General features: G+C 44.5%; 1 protein-coding gene across 1 annotated transcript in view; it reads left to right on the forward strand.

Moving 5' to 3' along the window:
- Positions 1 to 20,270, forward strand: part of inppl1a (inositol polyphosphate phosphatase-like 1a) — a 172,149-nt gene that overhangs the window by 71,990 nt on the left and 79,889 nt on the right. The window contains exons 2-4 of the mRNA XM_052025624.1: positions 7,093 to 7,156; positions 9,128 to 9,278; positions 10,134 to 10,242. Coding sequence (XP_051881584.1) covers positions 7,093 to 7,156; positions 9,128 to 9,278; positions 10,134 to 10,242 — 324 coding nt within the window. The remainder of the gene's footprint in view (positions 1 to 7,092; positions 7,157 to 9,127; positions 9,279 to 10,133; positions 10,243 to 20,270) is intronic.

Consider the following 20,270-nt stretch of genomic DNA (forward strand, 5'->3'; position numbering starts at 1 on the left):
CTGGGTGCACCTCGTTCCTTCCACATCCCAAAGGGTTGGTAGATTAATTGGCCACAGTAAGTTGCCCCAAGTATGTAAATGAGTGGTAGGAACTAGAGCGAGTTAATGGGAACGTGGAGTGAGTAAAAAAAAATGGGATTAATGTAGATTAGTATAAATGGGTGATTGATGGTCAGTATGGGCCGTGTGGCCTGTTTCCATGCCTTATCTCTTTATGCCTCTGTCTCATTGCTAAGTACACATTGGCTTCTCTGTTGGATGATTGAGGCAAGATTATCTGTCTTTTGCTGTTTCAAAAAGGTTATATTGAAGAATTTTGCACTGTAGAAGCTGTAGTCATTTGAATGAGATGTTAAAATGAAGTCCTATCTGCCCTTTTGGATGAGTGTAAAACTCCCATGGCACTATTTCCACCAAGTGCAGGGCGTTCTCCCAGTATACTGGATTAGTCTTATTCTCCACTAAAACATTATTTTACAGGATCTTGTGGTGTCTAAATTAACTGCTTTGTTGCCAGCGTTATAAAACTGGCTTAGCCTCAGGAAGTGCTTCATGAGTTGTAAAGTTCTTTCGTCTTGGGGGTTGTGAAAGCTGCTGTGGAAATGCAAATCTGTCTTGCATTTTGCATCATTTCTCTGTAAATGCTTTTGTTCAAGCAATATGAAAATACCTTCTAAAAGAAATGATTCATTGTAAATTGTGGCCCAGTCACAGTTTTCAGTTGCTGGAGCTCTTCTCTGCTCAGTTCAGTGACTTGGGTTCCCCAGTTTTGCTTCTCCTAGTGCATGCATTGTAAAAGAGAAAACAACTATAGCAGTGAACCAAATGTTGTCACCGTCATCATGTAGGAAACATGGTGGCCACTTTGTTCCCAGCAAGCAGCAAGTTCCTACACTTGGCAGTGTGATTTCATATTTTGTTATGATGTAGGAAGCAAACAAATGGGACTAGCTCAGATGGGCATCTTGGTTGGCATGGACGAGCTGGGTCAAAGAGTCTGTTTCGGTGTTCTGTGTCTCTGGGAAGCCACTGGGCCCATTGAGTCTGTACCAGCTCTCAGCGCAATTCCATCACCCCACTTACTTTTCCCATCACCTATCATCTCCCATGCCCATCAACTTTGCCAGGACTCTCCTTCCACCTCCTTTCCTGTAGGTGCCTGGGATCACATTGAGTTTGAGAGAAAAAAAAATGAAATATCTTCTGGTTTGGGTTAGCTTTTAACTTTGTACCAGAGCAGACCTCTGACTTGATTGTTACCAGATGCTCTCTTTTTGTTGGTGGTAAATATTGGCCAAATACTACAGAGAACTGCCTTGCTCCTAGAAATATGGTCTGGAGCTCTTATGATCACCACTGACAGTGGAGCATTTGCATAACCCTGTCTGTGCTCTCAGTCTCTGCTGTGACTTTTGTACCCACAGTCATGTGACTCGTGTTGATGTACTGAGCTGCAATGACTTCTTACTTATAAGTCCTGGAGTTCAACATCTCTTTTTACTTATCTTGCATCCTTTTTGGTACATTTCCCAGTAATCTGTATTTAACATTTCCTTTTCTTGAATAATTTGTCACCTAAAACTTGGTGCCTATATTTGCCTCTCTCTTGCTTTCCCCTCCTCTGCCATATCAGCTTAAGCCCTTGTTCCATTTTTTAGTTGATTTCCTCATGAGGTTGTTTTTTAACATCAAATACGCTGCCAGGACACATTCTTGTCCCAGAAATCTCAACACGTTTCCAGGCAGACATTCCAAGGAACAGGGGTTGTCCTTTCATTTGCTTGAACCTATTGCTGCCATTCACTGGCTGTTTAGTCGTGCCACCCTCCGAAGATAGGGCTTTAAACTAGTGTAGCGGTTAGCGTAACACTATTACAGTGCCAGCGACCCGGGTTCATTTCCGGTTGCTGTCTGTAAGGAGTTTGTACGTTCTCCCCGAGTCTGCATGGGTTTCCTCTGGGTGGTCCGGTTTCCTCCCACATTTCCAAAGACATACAGGTTAGGAGGTTGTGGGCATGCTATGTTGGCGCCGAAAGCATGGCGACACTTGTGGTCTGCCCCCAGAACACTCTACGCAAAAAGATGCATTTCATTGTGTGTTTCGATGTACATGTAACTAATAAATCTTAATCTTGAATGGGAAATTTGGTAAGTTGGAGGAAAAAAGGATAGTCTGGGGTAACCAAAAAGTTGATGGTTCCCAATGTCTGTTGGGAGGGCATGAAATGTACAAACACGGAAGTATTCCTCAGAGTCAGAGCAGGGAAAATTGGTTATCAGACCAGAATTGAAGGTTTTTTTTTATCTGAAACAAGTAACATTTGCAACAAGGTAGATGACTTAATGGCACAAATAGAAATAAATGGCATGAAGTATTACAGGCCAAAATTGGGAATTAAGTATTCCAGGATACTCTTAGAAGAGGCAAAATGGGGAAAGTGATGGCTAGGATAAAGATAGTGGAGAGAAGAGTTTAGCTTTGAAAATCTGGGAGTAGAATCAGATTGACAAGAGTAAAGAGGCAACAAGTGATGAGAGTTGTATATAGGGCCCCAAATGGTAACATAGGACTTGATTTAAGTCAAGGGATGTATGTAACAAGGCTAATAAAATAGCTATGGGGAACCTCCATCTACATATGGACTGGGGAACCAAAATCAGCAGTAATAGTGTAGAGGATGGATCCATGGAGTGTATCCGAGGTCTCAGCTTCCATCAGGCAGGAGGTACAGAAGCCTGAAGTCCCACACCACGAGGTTCAGGAACAGCTACTTCCCTTCAACCATTAGGATCTTGAACTAACCGGTACAACCCTAATCACTACCTCAGACTAGCAACACCATGACCACTTTGCACTACAATGGACATTTTTTGTTCTAATTGTGTTCCTACTTGTAAAAGAAATTGTTTACTGTATGTTTTTCTTGTGAATGTTGTGTCTCTAATGCTATGTGCATGTGATACTGCGGAAAGTAGGTTTTTCATTGCATTTGTGCATACATGTACTTATGCATATGACAATAAACTGTACTTTTGAGGTAATAAACAAGATGCTGGAAGAACTCAGCAGGGTAGGCAGCATCAGTGGAGGGAAGTGAATAAATGATGTTTCGGGCTGAGACCCTTCATCTGCAATGGTGGCCCATAAGGAATAACAAAATGGTTGACAGTCCATTTCCCTCCACAGATGCTGCCAGACCTACTGAGTTCCTCCAGCATTTTGTGTGTTGGTCCAAATTCCAGCATCTGCAGTCTCTTGGTGCTCCTCAAGCCTACTGTGTTTTTTTGCAGTGTTATCAGCCTTTTCCTCTGGTATATTTAACATCTCTTGACAGCTCTGGTTGGACCACTTTATCGGTTGGGTCCATCTGCCTTATACAAGTGATATATATTTCGTTTTCTTTAAAAGTTAGCCATTACTTGTTTAGTGTCATACCCTTTAAATGTAGTTTTCCAATCCACCATTGGAAACTCATGTCTTCATAATTAGATTCAGATTGAACTAAACATAAAATCCTGTCATATTATGATTATTGTTCCCTTATGGGGTTAGGTTGAGTGAGCTAGGGCTTTTCTCTTTGGAGAGAAGAAGAATGAGAGGTGACTTGATAGAGGTGTACAAGGTGATAAGAGGCATAGATCGAGTGGACAGTCGGAGACTTTTTCCCAGGGCGACAATGGCTAACACAAGGGGACATAATTTTAAGGTGATTGGAGGAAGGTATAAGGGGGATGTCAGGGGTAAGTTTTTTTTACACAGAGTGGTGGGTGTGTGGAACACACTGCCGGCAGAGGTGGGGGCAGATACATTAGGGACATTTAAGAGACTCTTAGACACATGAATGATAGAGAAATGGGGGGGCTCTGTGGGAGGGAAGGGTTAGATAGATCTTAAAGCAGGATAAAATGTTGGCACAACATCGTGGGTCGAAGGGTCTGTACTGTGCTGTAATGTTCTATGTAAAAGCCCCTTAACTGCCTAATCAATTGACCCTTTCTCATTGCGCAGTACTGGATGTAAAGTAGCCTGCTACCTTGATATGTAAAAAGGAAAGATTACCAAAGTTTTGTCTGTGTTCTTAATTGACAGAGTTCATAGAGTTATACAGACAAACAGGGCCTTCGGCCCAACTGGTCCATGCCAACAAAGATGCCCAATCCAAGTCCCAACAGTGTTTGGCCCATAACCTTCTAAACCTTTCCAATCCATCTACCTGTCCAACTGTCTTTTAAAAGTTGTTATTGTACCTGCTGCAAACGCTTCCTCTGGAAGCTCATTCCACATACATTTTAAAAAAAAAGTTGCACCTCATGTTCCTCTTAATTCTTTCCCCTCTCACCTTAAACCTGTGCTCTCTGGTTCTTGATTCCCTAACCCTGGGAAAAAGAGTGCATTCACCCTACCTATGCACCTCGTGACTTCGTACACCTTTTATGAGATCACCTCTCTGTCTCCTAGTCTCTAAGGAATAAAGTCCTAACGTGTCCAACCTTGCTTTATAACTCAGTCCCGGCCACATCCTTGTAACTCTTTTCTGCAATCTTTCCAGTTTAATAACATCTTTCCCATAGCAGGATGATAGGAAAGGTATTATTAAGTAGATGGGTAAAGTTAAATTGGGGCATAAGAAAATGGGAGAGAAACTAAAATGTATTTTGTCTTCACGGAAGGAATGAATTTGAAGGAGCCAGCTCTGTTGATAGTGGATGCACTAGTAGCCATTTCCCAAAATTCCAGAAATTTTTGAACCGTTTCCAGTCTAAGGTAGCAAATGTAACTCCACTATTTAAGGAGGAAGAAAGAAAATAAGGAACAATAGATTGGTTAACCTGACATCAGTTCACAAGAAAATGCTGGAATTGATTATGAAGGAAGTGGTAACAGTGCATTTTGGAAATAATAGGATCAGGCTGAGTCTGTGGACTTGTGTAAGGGAGATCATGTTTGATAAATCTGTTGGGATTCTCTTGAGGTGCTAACTAGCAGAATAAATGAATGGAACTAGTGGATGTGATGTATTTGGGAAGGTCTTTGATAAGAATGCCGAATAAGAGCTCAATACACAGTTTTGGTACTAGCTTATTGGTGAGGATTAAGGATTGGTTAACAAACAGAAAATAGAGTGTAGGAATAAATGGGTCATTGTCTGCGAGTGGTGAGGTGATGCAGAGTGTGATACTGGGCTGTTCAGCTTACCTCAGGAATTTGGATAAGGAAATCAAATGTACAATATCCAGATTTGTTAATAATACAAAGTTTGATGTAGGGAGGCTTTTAATGGGCAGGGACGTGGCAGATGAAATATAATGTAGAAAAATGTAAAATTATCCACTTTAGTAGAAAAGCAAAGTGTTTTTAAATGGTGAGAAGTTAAAGGTGTTGATATCAAAAGGGCCTAGATATCCTTGTACATTAGTCACTGAAAGTTAAATTGCAGTAAGCACTTGGGAAAGCAGATGTTTACAACAGGATTTGAGTGTATTTAGGAGACACGAGACTGCAGCTGCTGGAATCTGGAGCAACACAAAAGGAGCTGGAGGAACTCTGTGGGTTAAGCAGCATTTATGGAGGGAAATAGACAGTTGGCGTTTTGGGTCGAGACCCTTCATCTGGACTGATGAAGGTCCAGGTGTAGGATCTCAACCCAAAATGTTGACTATGTGGCGACTCACCGTCTAGTCGGGCGAACCGGCTCGGCAGTCGGGTCGCGCGGTGTCGGAGCAACGAGGCCCAAGATGGCGGCGGGCCTCGTCTTTCCGAGCGACGGGGAGAACCCGCGCGCGGGAAAGTCCTGATGACGTAGGACTTACGTCATTGCCGGTTTTTTGGGCGGGAGTTTTTCTCCCTTAAAGGGCCCGCACAAGGCGGGAAAATAAACCAGTTCTGTTTGGCAATCCTCCGAGTAGAGTCTTGTTTTATTCCGCGGTAGCAACCGCTACAACTATCCATTTTCCTCCATGGATGCTGCTTGACCCGCTGAGTTCCTCCAGCTCCTTCTGAGTATGGATAGGGGTGTTTCACTCCATTTATGTAGAACTCTCGTATTACAACATCTGGAATATTGTGTACAGGGTTGGTCTCCCTACGTAAGAGCGAGTGTCGTAGATGGAATGCAGCAAAGGTTCACCAAATTGATTCTTGGAATGGCTAGTTTGTCGATTGAGGGGAGTTTAATCAGACTTGGCCTGTACTTCCTCAAGTTTAGAAGAATATGAAATGATCTCATACAGGGCTTGACAGGGTAGATGCAGGGATAATCTTTCTCCTGGGTAGGTTGCTGAGAAACGGGTCACAATTTCAAAATGAAGGCTCATCTCTTTGGGATGGAGATGAGAAATTTCTTCACCCAGAGTGCAGCGAATCTTTTGGAGTTATCTATCCACAGAGATATTGTATATTTAAGACAGAGTTGATAGATTTCTAGATATTAAGAGCATCAAGCGATAAGTGGTTAGTGCAAGAAAGCGGTATTGTGGAAAAGATCAGCGATAATCATTTTGAATGTTGAATCAGGTGAAGTATCTGCAGGTCTGCTTTCCCTACCCAAGAAAAGATGTGCATGCAGTAGAGGGGAGTGCCATGAAGGTTCACTCTCCTGAATGGTCTGCTGCTGCTTCTCATACTTGCATTATTATATTACTGTGCTGCATGTTTAGATTGACTTGCCTCTGATTTTACCACTATTTTCCCAGTTAGTTTTTTTGTCATTGGAATATTTGTGGCAAGAGTGACATTTATTCTCATCCCCAATGGCCCTTGTAGAGGTTATGGTGCCTTGAATTGCTGCAGTCTCAGTGGAGGTACTCTCTCAATGCTGTTGAGTAGGGAGCTCCAAGAGTTGGACCCAATGATGAAGAAGAGATTGCAATATGTTTCTTAGTTGATCCAGATGTGTAACATGGAGACAACTTGAATCTGCAGATCACAACCTGAGCTGACCTTGTCCTGTGTAATAGTGATCTGAGTTTAGAAGCTGCTGTTGAAGGACAGAGTGCAGTGTGTCGATGGCACACAAGGACTGCACCTGTTGTAATAGTTTTGAACTTAATACCTGACCAGTGTAAATGGTAAATATTTTATTCTTGTCTTAGGTATCAGAAGCACGTGCATACTTACAGGATCTTGCCCGACGAAGATGATTTTCTGGCAGTACAGGTAAGAGAAAGAAGAGTGGTGTTTCTGATGTTCCACTTGTAGTCATTGTGCTTTTCTTGTGCTTGGTCTGCGAATGAATCATTAACCTCACACAGCCAGCTGGGAGTCTGGAGATGGTGAAGTGTGTCTCTGTAAGTGAAAATTTAGTCATCAGCACAATTTGAAAATGTGGTTTGAGTTCTTGCATTTCTACGAATGATGCTTAGGAACTTCAATCTTTTCATCTGTTCTTTGGTAAGTGGAAAGAAAAACAAAGATAAATTAGGTTGTGTTTTGATAAACAAACATGGGTTAAGTACATTGGCCTGTACTGTGTGCAGGGATTTTTAATTAAATTAATACATGTGGCTGAAGTAGTTTCACTGCAATAAAAAAAACTTGTGGCTTGTCACTGATTAATAATGGACACACCTAGGGCATCGACACTGGTTAACAAAAGAGCTTTTGGGAAGCCAGTGTACAACCTCACCTAAAATAGGCTTCCAATTTCTTTGCTTAGAGGGTTTTAGATCTTTGGAATTCTCCACACAGGCTTGGTCATTCAATAAATTCAAGGCTGAGATACACAGATTTTTGGACTCTTAATGGAAATGCAGGGTGTTGGGGTTGGTTTGAAAGTGTAGTTGGAAGTGGTCGGCAACAATCTCATTGAACAGCAGAGGAAATGTGGGCTGAATGGCCTACTCATGCTTCTATTTCTTATATTCTTGTATGTAAAATGGTTGGAAACAAATTTGGCCCCTATCAAAACACATCTAAACAATATCTACACAGCTAATGCAGAGAAGATTTCTGAGGATGCTACCAGGACTCGAGGGCCTGAGTTATAGGGAGAGGCTGGGCAGGCTAAGTTTTTATTCCTTGTAATGTAGGAGGCTGAGGGGTGAATCTTATAGAGGTGTATAAAAACATGAGGGGCATCGCTAGGGTCGATGCGCACAGTCTTTTTCCCAGGGAAGGGGAACTAAAAACTAGAGGGCACAGGTTTGAGGTGAGGGGAAAGATTTAAAAGGAATCTGAGGGGCAACTTCACATAGAGGGTGGTGGGTATATAGAACAAGCTGCCAGACAAAGCGGTAGAGGCGCTTGTTTGACCAAAACGTGGGTCAATGGGACTAGGTGGGCACCATGGTCAGCATGCTCTGAAACTCTATGACAATAGAATTAATTGAAATATTAGAGCACAGAAGGTGTCCATTTAACCCTTTGAACCTATGTAAGAAGAATCTTGTGTGCAAAAAAAAACTTGCTATGTAAATCTCACTTATTTTAAATTTTAAAATTTAAAAGTGCTGTAAATGTAACAACAATAAAAGCTCTTACCCACAGGCTAGTATTTTCTTCCTTCTCAAGTATCTGTCAAATTCCCTGTCAAAAGTAATGCTTTAGTCTGCTTCTAAGGTCATTTCAGGAAGTGGATACCAGATCATGACAGTCATTTGCATTAAAAAAAACTTGCGTCATCTTGAACTATTGTCTTTCCTCTAAGAAACTTTCTCTTATTCACTTTGTCTCAGAATTTCAGAAACATTTATTGAATCACACCTTAACTGTCTCTGTTCTAAGGAGAATAATTCAGTCTTCTTCTGTCTGGTTGCTTCATTGAAGTTGCTGAAACCTGGAGTCATTCCGCTAATTCTTGCTGTACCTTCTCTGGGGCCTTCAGATCCTCTCCACAGAATTTCAGTTAATCCTGAGCTGATGTTTTATGGCGGTTTGACATAGCCCACTCTTGTGTTCTGTGCCTCTCTTTATAAATCCTAGGTTCCATGTGCGCATTTAACTATTATTAAAGCACCTCAGCAAAAGACCAAACTAGGGAGAATGAAAACAAGATTCTAAAGTCAAGGTTGATATGCTTAGAATTGTCATCCAATGTCTTGTTGCACTCCTGGAGACTAAGCAATGCACCTGTTGGTTGGCAGTGAAGTGGGGCAGGGTCTGGTAACCTTGTGCTTTCCATTAACACAGACTTCTCAAGGTGTGCAGGTGAGACGATTCAAAACACTGAATGAGCTCATCGCGTCATACCTGCAGCCAAACCAAGGCCTGGTCAGCACCCTGCTCTACCCTGTAGAGAGGGAAGACAAGAAGGAGACAGCCGAGGACAAGGACTACTCAGGTAATTTTGCAGTGGGAAGGGTTGGTTATTCTGTGAGCACTGACTGGTTTCCTCGGCTTGGTCAGCCTTGATGTATAGAGACTGGTAGTGAGTGAAAATGGCTCTCTCCACTCTGAACCACGTTCTAGGTGAATTTTGTTGTTTCAGGGCTGAGCTTTTGACAGACAGATTAACCTTTCCTTACCTTTGACTCTTTAAAATTCATTTTGGGATCTGGGCATTGCTGGCAAGGCCAGCATTTATTGTTGATCCCCAATTGTCCTTGAGAATGGGGTAGTGAGGTGCCTTATGGAGCTGCTGCAGTCTGATTGTGAGAGGCATTGACAGGATAGACAGTCAGAGCTGTTTTCCCAGGGTAGAAATGTCAAATACGAGAGGGCATGAGACTAAGGTGAGAGGGGGAAAGTTTCAAGGAGATTTACAAGGCAAGTGTTTTTTTTACACAGCGGTGGGTGCCTGGAATGGTCTGCCAGGGGAACTGGTGGAAGCAGATACAATGGCAATGTTTAAGAGGCATTTAGACAAACATACGGGCAGGGAATTGAGAGATCTGGACCACGTGCAGGAGGTCGTGCAGTTCAAATTGGCATTGTGGTCGGCATAGACCTTGTGGGCCGAAGGGCCTGTTCCCGTGTTCTGGTGAAGGTACTCCCACAGTACTGTAGGGAGGGAGTCCCACGTTTCGACCCAGCGATAATGAAGGACTGGTGTTATATTTTCCAGTCAGGATGGTGTGCTGTCCATATAGTCCTTTTACCATTTGGCAAGGCGACTCGTCCATTCAGACACGGTTCCATTATTTTCTCGTGGACTTGGTACATTTCGTGTTCCTACTATTTTCTGCTCCTTTTGCAGATGGTGAAGATGACAAGCCACCATTGCCGCCTCGCTCTGCCTCCACCAGCTTCACAGGCAGTGCTGGCACCTGCCTCTCCCCTGTGCCTCAAGATGGAACAGCAGAGAGGTAAATGCAACAAAATCCCTCGAGCAGTTGGGGACTGCAGGCCAGTGACAATGCCACAGCCGTGGATTTTCACATGGATATACATGGTACATGACAGACTGCACAGTTGAGGAGAGCGGTACCAAGGTGCCTTATTCAATGTCAATGGATTGTCCTAAACTTACAAAATGTGTAGTCTCATACAGCAGGGAAACAGGCCCTTTGGCCCAACTTGTCCATGCCGACCAAGATGTCTAAGATAATCCCATTTGTCTGTGTTTGGCCCATATCCCTCTAAACCTTTCCTATCCAAGTACCTGTTCAAGTGTCTTTTAAACGTTATTGTACCTGCCTCAACCACTTCCTCTGGCAGCTCGTTCTATATACACACCACCCTTTGCATGAAGGAGTTGCCCCTCGGGCTCCTATCAAATCTCTCCTCTCTCACCTTAAACCTATGCCCTCTAGTTCTTGATTCCCCAGCCCTGGGGGAGAAAAGACTGCCTACACTCTATCTGTGCCCTCAAGATTTTATACACCTCTTTCCAGCATTGTCGCAGCTATTCAGCCTATCTTGTCTATACCAGGTTTATCTGCTTGTTTTTCTCCCCCACCATGTTATTCTCCTTTCGCCTTCATATGTTTACTTGACTTTCCTCTAAATTAAAGACCTTTATGCTGTCACATTGCAGTCTATTTTTGGGAAGATCAGCGTTGTGTTCTGAAGTTAAAAGGGGAAGAACAGCTGTTGTCGTGGGCTGCAAGTTGCATGCTTTTGCACAGATGGTGTAACAAGAATGCCACGTTTCACAGGAAGCCCACATTCACTCTCAGTCTACTTAACTGGTTGATCCAAATTATTACAGGTTAGGTCTTGTGAGGATCATGGCAATTCATAAAAATCCTTCAGTGATACAAACAACTGTTGAGATATTACCGCGGAAAGGTAACCTGACCTTTTCTCACCCTTCTGTGCTCACAGAAAGTATTCTTGTTCCAAATTGGGAAGTTTGTAGATTCGGGCCCCACTGCACCACACCACACAAATGGGAGGTCACCCAGCTGCTTGTGTCTGCTCCATCTTTCACTTGTGTCAGGGCTGATGTGTGCTCAATTTGTTCCCACAATGTTGTGAGTGTATTCTAATTATCAGCTTGAGTGTTAAACCGAAGTCTGTCTGCCTGTTCACGTGGATGATAAAGATCTTAATGCACATTTTGAGTTTTGCAGGGAAGTGTTTCAGTATCCAGCCATATCTTTTGTACTGCCTCGATGTATTCGTGTACAGAATGATCTGTCTGGATGACACACAAAAGCTTTTTACTGTGTCTTGCTACATGTGCCAATAAGATAGATAGATAGATCACAGTGAAATGCGTCTTTCTGCATTACTGAGAATGTGCTGGGGGCAGCCAGCAAGTGTTGCCACTCTTCTGGCACCAACATAGCATGCCTACAGCTCCTAACCCATACGTCTTTGGAATGTGGGAGGAAACCAGAACACCCGGAGGAAACCCACGCAGACACGGGGAGAACGTACAAACTCCTTACAGACAGCGGCGGAATTGAACCTGGGTGGCTGGCGCTGTAATAGCGTTACGCTAACCGCTACACTACTGTGCCACTTAACAATTGCACCCAAAAAGCAGTGAATGTACTCGCCACAAAATGCCACTGGTAGTTATTAGAAACATAGAAAACCTACAGCACAATTCAGGCCCTTTGGCCCACAAAGCTGTGCCAAACGTGTCCCTACCTTAGAAATTACTAGGCTTACCCATAGCCCTCTATTTTTCTCAGCTCCATGTACCTATCCAAAAGTCTCTTAAAAGACCCTATCGTATCCACCTCCATCACCGTTTCCAGCAGCCCGTTCCACGCACTCACCACTGAGTAAAAAACTTAACCCTGACATCTCCTCTGTACCTACTCCCCAGCATCTTAAACCTGTGTCCTCTTGTGGCAATCATTTCAGCCCTGGGAAAAAGCCTCTGACTATCCACATGGTCAATGCCTCTCATCATCTTATACACCTCTATCAGGTCCCCCCTCATCCTCTGTCGCTCCAAGGAGAAAAGGCCGAGTTCCCTCAACCTGCTTTCATAAGGCATGCTCCGCATTCCAGGCAGCATCCTTGTAAATCTCCTCTGCACCCTTTCTATGGCTTCCACATCCTTCCTGTAGTGAGGTGACCAGAACTGAGCACAGTACAAGTGGGGTCTGACCAGGGACCTATATAGCTGCAACAATACCTCACGGCTCCTAAATTCAATTCCCCGATTGATGAAGGACAATACACCATGTGCCTTCTTAACCAGAGACTCAACCGGTGTAGCTGCCTTGAGCGTCCTATGGACTCGGACCCCAAGATCCCTCTGATCCTCCACACTGCCAAGAGTCCTACCGTTAATACTATACTCTGCCATCGTATTTGACCTACTAAAACGAACCACTTCACACTTAACTGGGTTGAACTGGGCTATTGAGCAGACTGCTCAGGCTTGGAACCTGCTCACCGTGATGGAAGTGTCATGTTCACATCTCACAGAAGCAGTTTATTTCCTGTGCTAATCTTTCACTCTCCCCTCCTTTTGAGGGTGTTAACTTTCTTGATTTGTGACCACATGACAACTCCGAATCAAGTGCCATTAATGAAGGAAAGCCAAGTTGCCTCAGAGTAAATTGTAAAAGGGTTTAAGCAGAGTAATTTCTTGATCAAAGAGAATGGCAAGTAACGAATTGTTAAGACTTCTAGAATTATTGTGAGGCTGGATGTGATTTGTAATACCATGGATGGTACTGTGCTTGCATTGCTGGGGTATTAATAGTCATAGTTGTACAGAAACAGGCCCTTCAGCCCCACCCATTCATGCCGACCAATATGTTTGAGCTGGTCCCATTTGGCCCACATGCCTTAAACCTCTCCTATCCATGGATCTGTCCAAATGTCTTTTAACCACTGTAATCGAACCCACCTCTACCACTTCCGCTGGCAGCTCGTTCCATACACCCACCACCCTCTGTGTGGAAAAAGTCGTTTCCTCCCCCCCAGTTCCCTTATAAATCTTTCCCCTCTCATCTTAAACTAATGCCATCTAGTTTGAGACTCCACTGCCCTGGGAGACTGTGACCATCCACCTTATCTGTACCCCTCATGATCTTATAAACCCCTATAAGGTCACCCCCTCAGCCTCCTCCACTCCAGAGAAAACAGTCCCAACCTATCCACTCTCTCTTTATAACACAAGCCCTCCAGTCCCGGTAACATCCTCATCAATCATCTAAAGGCCTAGGTTAATAATGCAGACTTCAAAACCCATCATGATTAGAAATTTTTAAATTTCAAAGTTAAAAGCTGGTTCCAGTAAATGTGATCCTGAGCTGCTGGCTCATCACAAAACCCAGCTGGTACTCGAAAGCCCTTCTCAGAAGACATCTTGGGTCCTTGCTGGCTCAGGTTTCTGTGTGACACCATCCTGTGTGATTGCTTGATTTTTATCAAGCTTGATATCGCTTCAGGTTCTAAATACAGAACCTTGCAGCCCAGTAGTGCAGTGAGTCAAGAAGCTGGCATCTTCTCGAATGCGCTGCAGGATGGACAGTAAATACTGCCCACATCCGGCAAATACATGCATCAACATAACCTCTCAACAAAACAGTTGATTGTAAGAAACTGTCATGGTGGCTCAACAGCTTACCACTGCAACTGCCCCTCCTTATGCCAGCTGTAGATGGCTGACGAATTCTGACCTTGCCAGTCCAGGAGGCTGCTTTTTGCAGCTGCATTAACAATACGTTCTGGTCCTGAGTTCAGTCTGGTTTTTAAAAAAAAAATACCATGTTACTTCATGGAAGACTTATCAACCAAACCTTTTGAGGGTGACCGACATGTGACATAATGAGAGAGGCCCCAAAGCTTGGTCAAAGCTGTTGGCTGTGATGGTATTGGTGTTGGTTTATTATTATCACATGTACAGAGATACAGTGAAAAACTTTGTGTGCATGTGGAATCAAGCTCACTAAAGCTGGAGTGTTGAGACTGTGCACTGGGTTCTGGAGTAGAGGTTGAAGTTGCTGATGGCCCTGTAGATTAGCTCCACTGCAGCTTGCTAGAGAAGGACAGTTGCAGCAAGACAGTGTAGGGTGATGACACAGCATTGCTTAACCCCAGTCTGCACCGAGCAGTTGCTGGTGAGACACCCCGAGCACCAGACAAACAGGTCGGGGTGACGGTCACAGCCGTGTCAGTGTTGTGACACCTGACGTGAGAAGGAGATGACCCTGGCCCAGAAACTAACCTTGGAGCAGGCCCAGCGAGACCAAGCACAATGAAGCTTTGATGGACACAGAGGCGAGCTGTGCACAAGTCAGGAAGGAGCTATGGCCAGAGATCTGTGGAGAGGTTTCTGTCTGAGATCAATGGTGATGGACTCCTCCACAGCCAGCACAGAGGTACAGACAATATCTGTGAGGACAGGGGCTTATTACATAGGAGGCCATCCAGCCTATCAAGTCTGTGGCAACTCAAAGAGCAATCCCATTTCCCCACTAATCTTCTGTGTATTGGATTGGTTTATTATTGTCACATGTACCAAGGTGCAGTGAAGAACTTTGTTTGCAGGCTGTCTAGACAGATCATGCCTTACATGAGTACATTGAGGTAGCAAAAAGAAAAGTTCTGAGGCAGCTGGAAGCAGTTTCCATTGGTGGAGTGATTAGAATCAGGAGATGTACAAGAGGCCAGAATTGGAAGAGCACAGATACTTTGATGGGTTGTAGGGATGGGCAGGTTACAGAGAGGGAGAGTGAGAAGCCCGTACATGTGAATTTGAAAATGAATACACCATCAGACTGGCAGTCAGTGGAGGCCAATGACCACTCGGGTGACGTTTGATCAAAGGCTTTAGCGAGGTTGAAGAAGGCAATTTATAATGGCTGATGAAGCCCTGTACTGCTTTCCGCCAGTCAGAAGCCACCACTCAACAAAGGTGGACGTTGATAATAAAATTGGCCAGCACAGCCTTTGATCAATAGAGAGAGAGAGAGTATTTGAGGCTCAAAGTCTCAGACCTGACACAAAACTGGATAGCAGTGATCTCTGCCTTCCTACAGACCTCTTGAGACCTGGACTACCTTCAGCAAGCATCTGACGGTCCTGGGAAAAGCTCCACCAACCATGTCTCTACAAAATCCACCAAATGCACTGGAAGGATAAGTAAACCAACATCAGTGACCATTTCCAGGCCAATATCCCCCGCATTGAGACCTGGTTGCACCCAGTAGGATATGTTGTTCACACGCTTAACACCAGATTCCCGAAACAAACATTCCATTCCAAGCTTAGTCATGGGAAGAGATTACCAGGCAGACAGAGGAAAAAATTCACTGTTCTGCTCAAAGTATCCGTGAAGAAGTGCATAGTCCCCACCGACTCCTGGGAATCTTTGGCCAGTGACCACTAAAAGTGGAGAAGGGGAATTTTGGATGGGATCTCAAACCTTGAGACCGTGCACTGGGAGTACCCAGACACCCTACACATTGAAGGAAGGAGTGAACCACCTCACAAATTGTCCACCCTAATGGCCCCCTCCTGCCCCATCTGTGGAAGACTCTGCGATTCCTATATCGGCCACCTCGGAACCCACTTGACCAGAATGGAAACAAGTCATCCTTGATCCTGAAGGACTTCCCGAAGAAGATGATGATGTTTGACTAGGATGGTATGAGTTAGAACATAAGATATCTTTATTAGTCACATGTATATTGAAACACGCAGTGAAATGCATCTTTTGTGTAGAGTGTTCTGGGAGCAGCCCGCATGGAGTTTGGATGAACTGGAGTTTGTCCGATGGGAGGTTGACCAGGAAAACTCTGGGGAAACGCACAAAAAATCTTCTGGAGGAACTCAGCGGGTCAAGCAGCATCAATGCGGGGAAAGGAATTGTCGGTGTTTCAGGTTGAAACTCTGTGTCAGGACAGTCCTAAGGGTGGGACTTCAACCCGAAATGTTGACAACTCCTTCACTTGTCGCCATCCCCCCCCACCCCAGATACCGCTCTACCTGCTGAGTTCCTCCAGCAGATTGTTTGTCGCTCCAAGTTCCAGCATCTGTAGTCTCTTGTGTCTGCAAAATCTGGAAAAACCTGATCCTAAGTGGTGCACACGAGGGTTACTGCAGCTGATGAGCAGAAGTGGGGCAGAGACGGCTTCTGTCAGTGGGTGCTACTGAAGCAAAAATGAACACTGTAGCTGAGCTGTGATGTGCTGGGAAGGGGTGGAGTATTTGTTTCTGTGGCTTTCTCTTCACCACAGTTCCGATAAGAGGCGAGTCATTTAAGTGTTGCTTTCTGTGGCTTTTAGGTCTGGTCCCCTTGATTAGACCCTGGTCTGGCAGCTTGCTGAAGCCCACCCATTGTTCCCTGTGGAATGTCGCTGCCAGTGAGCCTGAATCCAGTGTCTGTGGTTTCTGAGAGCACTGTAACTGCAGCACCAGAGATCAGTTTCCCAGCTTAATCCGATTTTGGTGTTTACTGACCACCAGCAGTGCAAATGGAGGATGAGAAGGGCAAACAGACTGGAAAATCTCCCCACAGGAGCCTTGTCTCCTGGCTCCTCCCCTCTATCACCTCGTCTTCATAGGATTCCCCAATAAATAACGAATGACCTGCTCCCTGGATGGAACTTGAGAGGGTGGCATCCTGGACGTACAGACTAGGAGCATGTGTGTGTGCGTCTGACCTGCGATAGTGGTACTTAGGGGTAAGGGGTGAACTCCCTGATCGTCAGTCTTCACAACAGGATTTTTTTACATCAACCATGAGGTCCAAAATGGATAACGCAAGGGAGGACCTGATGAATGTAGACTGGGAGCAAATGCTTGTGGCTAAAACATCTGACAAACTGGAGTCTTTTAAACAAGACTCAGTAGGAATTCAGGGCCAGGATGTTGTGTTAAGGGTTAAGGGCAAAGATGGTAAGATTAGGGAACCTTGGATGTCAAAGGATATTGAAGGTTTGAACAGAAAAATAAGCATATGACAAGTATAGACAATAGAATAAAGTGAGTCCCTTGAGGAATATCGAGAGTTAGAAGAGTACCTATGGAAATTAGGAGGGCAAAAAGAGGCCTTAAACATTCCTGACAGGCAAGATTAACGAGGTTCCCAAATCATTCTATGTTCGGAGCAAGAGGGTAGCTCAGGAAAGAGTGGGTCCCTAGGGGACCAATGGGATAATCAGTGTGTGTCGCCACCCAATAAGGGTGAGGTCCTACATTCACTAAGGAGGAGGACATGGAGGGTAATGAGTTCAGGGAGAGATACGTTGATAGTCTGGAGCATGTCATGGAGCAAGGTAGAGATGTTGGATGTCTTGGCTCTCAATCATGGATAAATCCACAAGGCTAGATCAGATCTATCCCAAAATACTATGGGGAAACAAGGAAGGAGGTTGCTGGGACTCGGATGGAGATTTTTGCATCTTTGTTAACTACAGACGAGGCACCAGGAGACTGGAGGATAGCTAATGTTGTTCCTTTGTTTAAGAGTTGTTAAAAAGTTGGGCTGAGAAGTGGTAGATGCAGTTCAACTCAGATAAGTGTGAAGTAGTTCATTCTGGTAGGTCAAATACGATGGCAGATTATAGTATTAATGGTAGGACTCTTGGCAGTGTGGAGGATCAGAGGGATCTTGGGGTCCGAGTTCATAGGACACTCAAAGCAGTTGCACAGGTTGACTCTGTGGTTAAGAAGGCATATGGTGTATTGTCCTTCATCAATCGTGGAATTGAATTTAGGAGCCGAGAGGTATTGTTGCAGCTGTATAGGACCCTGATCAGGCCTCACTTAGAGTACTATGCTCAGTTCTGGTCACCTCACTATAGGAAGGATGTGGAAGCCATAGAAAGGGTGCAGAGGAGATTTACAAGGATGCTGCCTGGAATGCGGAGCATGTCTTATGAAAGCAGGTTGAGGGAACTCGGCCTTTTCTCCTTGGAGCGACGGAGGATGAGGGGTGACCTGATGGAGGTATATAAGATGATGAGAGGCATTGATTGGGTGGATAGTCAGAGGCTTTTTCCCAGGGCTGAAATGGTTGCCATGAGGACATAGGTTTAAGGTGCTGGGAAGTAGATACAGAGGAGATGTCAGGGGTAAGTTTTTTACTCAGAGAGTGGTGAGTGTGTGGAATTGGCTGCTGGCAACGGTGGTGGAGGCGGATACGATAGGGTCTTTTAAGAGACTGTTGGATAGGTACATGGAGCTGAGAAAAATAGAGGGCTATGGGTGAGCCTAGTAATTTCTAGGGTAGGGACATGTTCGGCACAGCTTTGTGGGCCGAAGGGCCTGAATTGTGCTGTAGGTTTTCTATGTTTCTAAGAGTAGCAGGGATAAGCCAGACAACAGTAGGCCAATGAGCCTTAGGTGAGTAGTAGGGGAATTATTGCAGAAAACCCTAAGGGACAGGGTTTATGTGTATTTGGAGAGGCAGGGGCTGATTAGGGCAAGTCAGTGTAGCTTTGCTACCTCTCAAACTCAAATTGGTGAGACAGGATTTCCTTTGAACAAAGGAGATTAATGAAGGCAGGGTAGTAAATGCTGCCTATGTGGACTATTGTAAGGTGTTTGACAAGGTCCTGCATGGAGCTCCAAATAATGAGAGGTGAGTTTAGGTAATGAAGAGAATCACAGAAACTAGGGTCCTAGAAGCAGAATCAGATTTATTATCACTGACTTAGATGATATGATATTTGTTGTTTTGTGGCAGCAGTACAGTGCAAAGACACAAAATTACTACAAATTACAAAACTAAATAGTGCATAAAGAGGAATAGTGAGGTAGTGTTCGTGGGCCGTTCATCCAGAATGTTGAGGCTCATGGGTTCTAAGGCAAGCTGGCTAATTGGATCCAAAATTGGCTTGGTGATAGGAGGCGGAGGGATGGTAGGGTGCTAAGGAATGTTGATGAACAGGTGGACCGAGAGCTCCAAGTCCACAGTTCTCTGAAAGTGGCAAAATGTGTTGAATGGTGCTGAAGAAGGCTTATGGCATGCCTGCCTTCATAGGTCAGGGCACAGAATACAAGAAATGGGGTGTCATGTTGCAACTTTACAAAACATTGGTTAGGCCGCACTGACAGTTCTGGTTCCCACACTATGGAAGGATGTGGTTGCGCTGGAGAGAGTGCAGATGAGATTCACCAGGACGTTGCCTGGATTGGAGGACTTCAGTTATGGGGACAGATTGGACAGGCTGGGCTTGTGTTCCCTGGAGCGAAGGGGGCTGAGGGGGGACCTGACAGAGGTGTATAAAATTATGAGAGGCATAGATGGGATATATGGTCAAAATCTTTTTCCCATGGTAGGGATATCAAAAACAAGAGGGCATAGGTTTAAAGTGAGAGGAAGGAGTTTTACAGGGGAGCTGATGTTACACAGAGAGAGGTTGATATCTGGAACTTGCTGCCAGAGGAAGTGGTGGAATCAGATACAGTCACTGTGTTTGAGAGACATTTAGATGCAAATAGGCAAGGTATAGAAGGATATGGACCAAATGCAGGTAAGTCGGCTTAGTGTAGATGGACAAAAAGGTCAGCATGGATGTAGTGGGCCGAAGGGCCTGTTTCTATGCTGTACAACTCTGACGATGAATGGGGCTGCACTCTCTTGGTATGTTGGCTTAGATTATAACAGTTTGAACACACAATCTTCATTATTTGCATCGCAGTTATTTGATTTTCAACCTGGGGTCCATGTACCTCCGTCCAGTATCATGAATATTGTTGTTTTCTAGGAATAGACCTTTCTATGGCTATTCCAGAAAATGCTGACCTTCAAATGTCTAGAGTACTAAAATACATTGGGTAGAAGCCTGGTTAGGTAACATGTAGAGCACTGCAATGACACCTGAGGAGGGTCACGTTGGCCTTGAAATGTAACATAGATTTACCAGCATGGTGTTTGAGCTCCAAATAATGAGAGATGAGGTTAAATAATGAAGAGGATCACAGAAACTAGGATCCTAGAAGCAGAATCAGATTTATTATCACTGAC

This window comes from Pristis pectinata, chromosome 11 (genome assembly GCF_009764475.1).
Source record: "Pristis pectinata isolate sPriPec2 chromosome 11, sPriPec2.1.pri, whole genome shotgun sequence".
NCBI lineage: Eukaryota > Metazoa > Chordata > Chondrichthyes > Rhinopristiformes > Pristidae > Pristis > Pristis pectinata.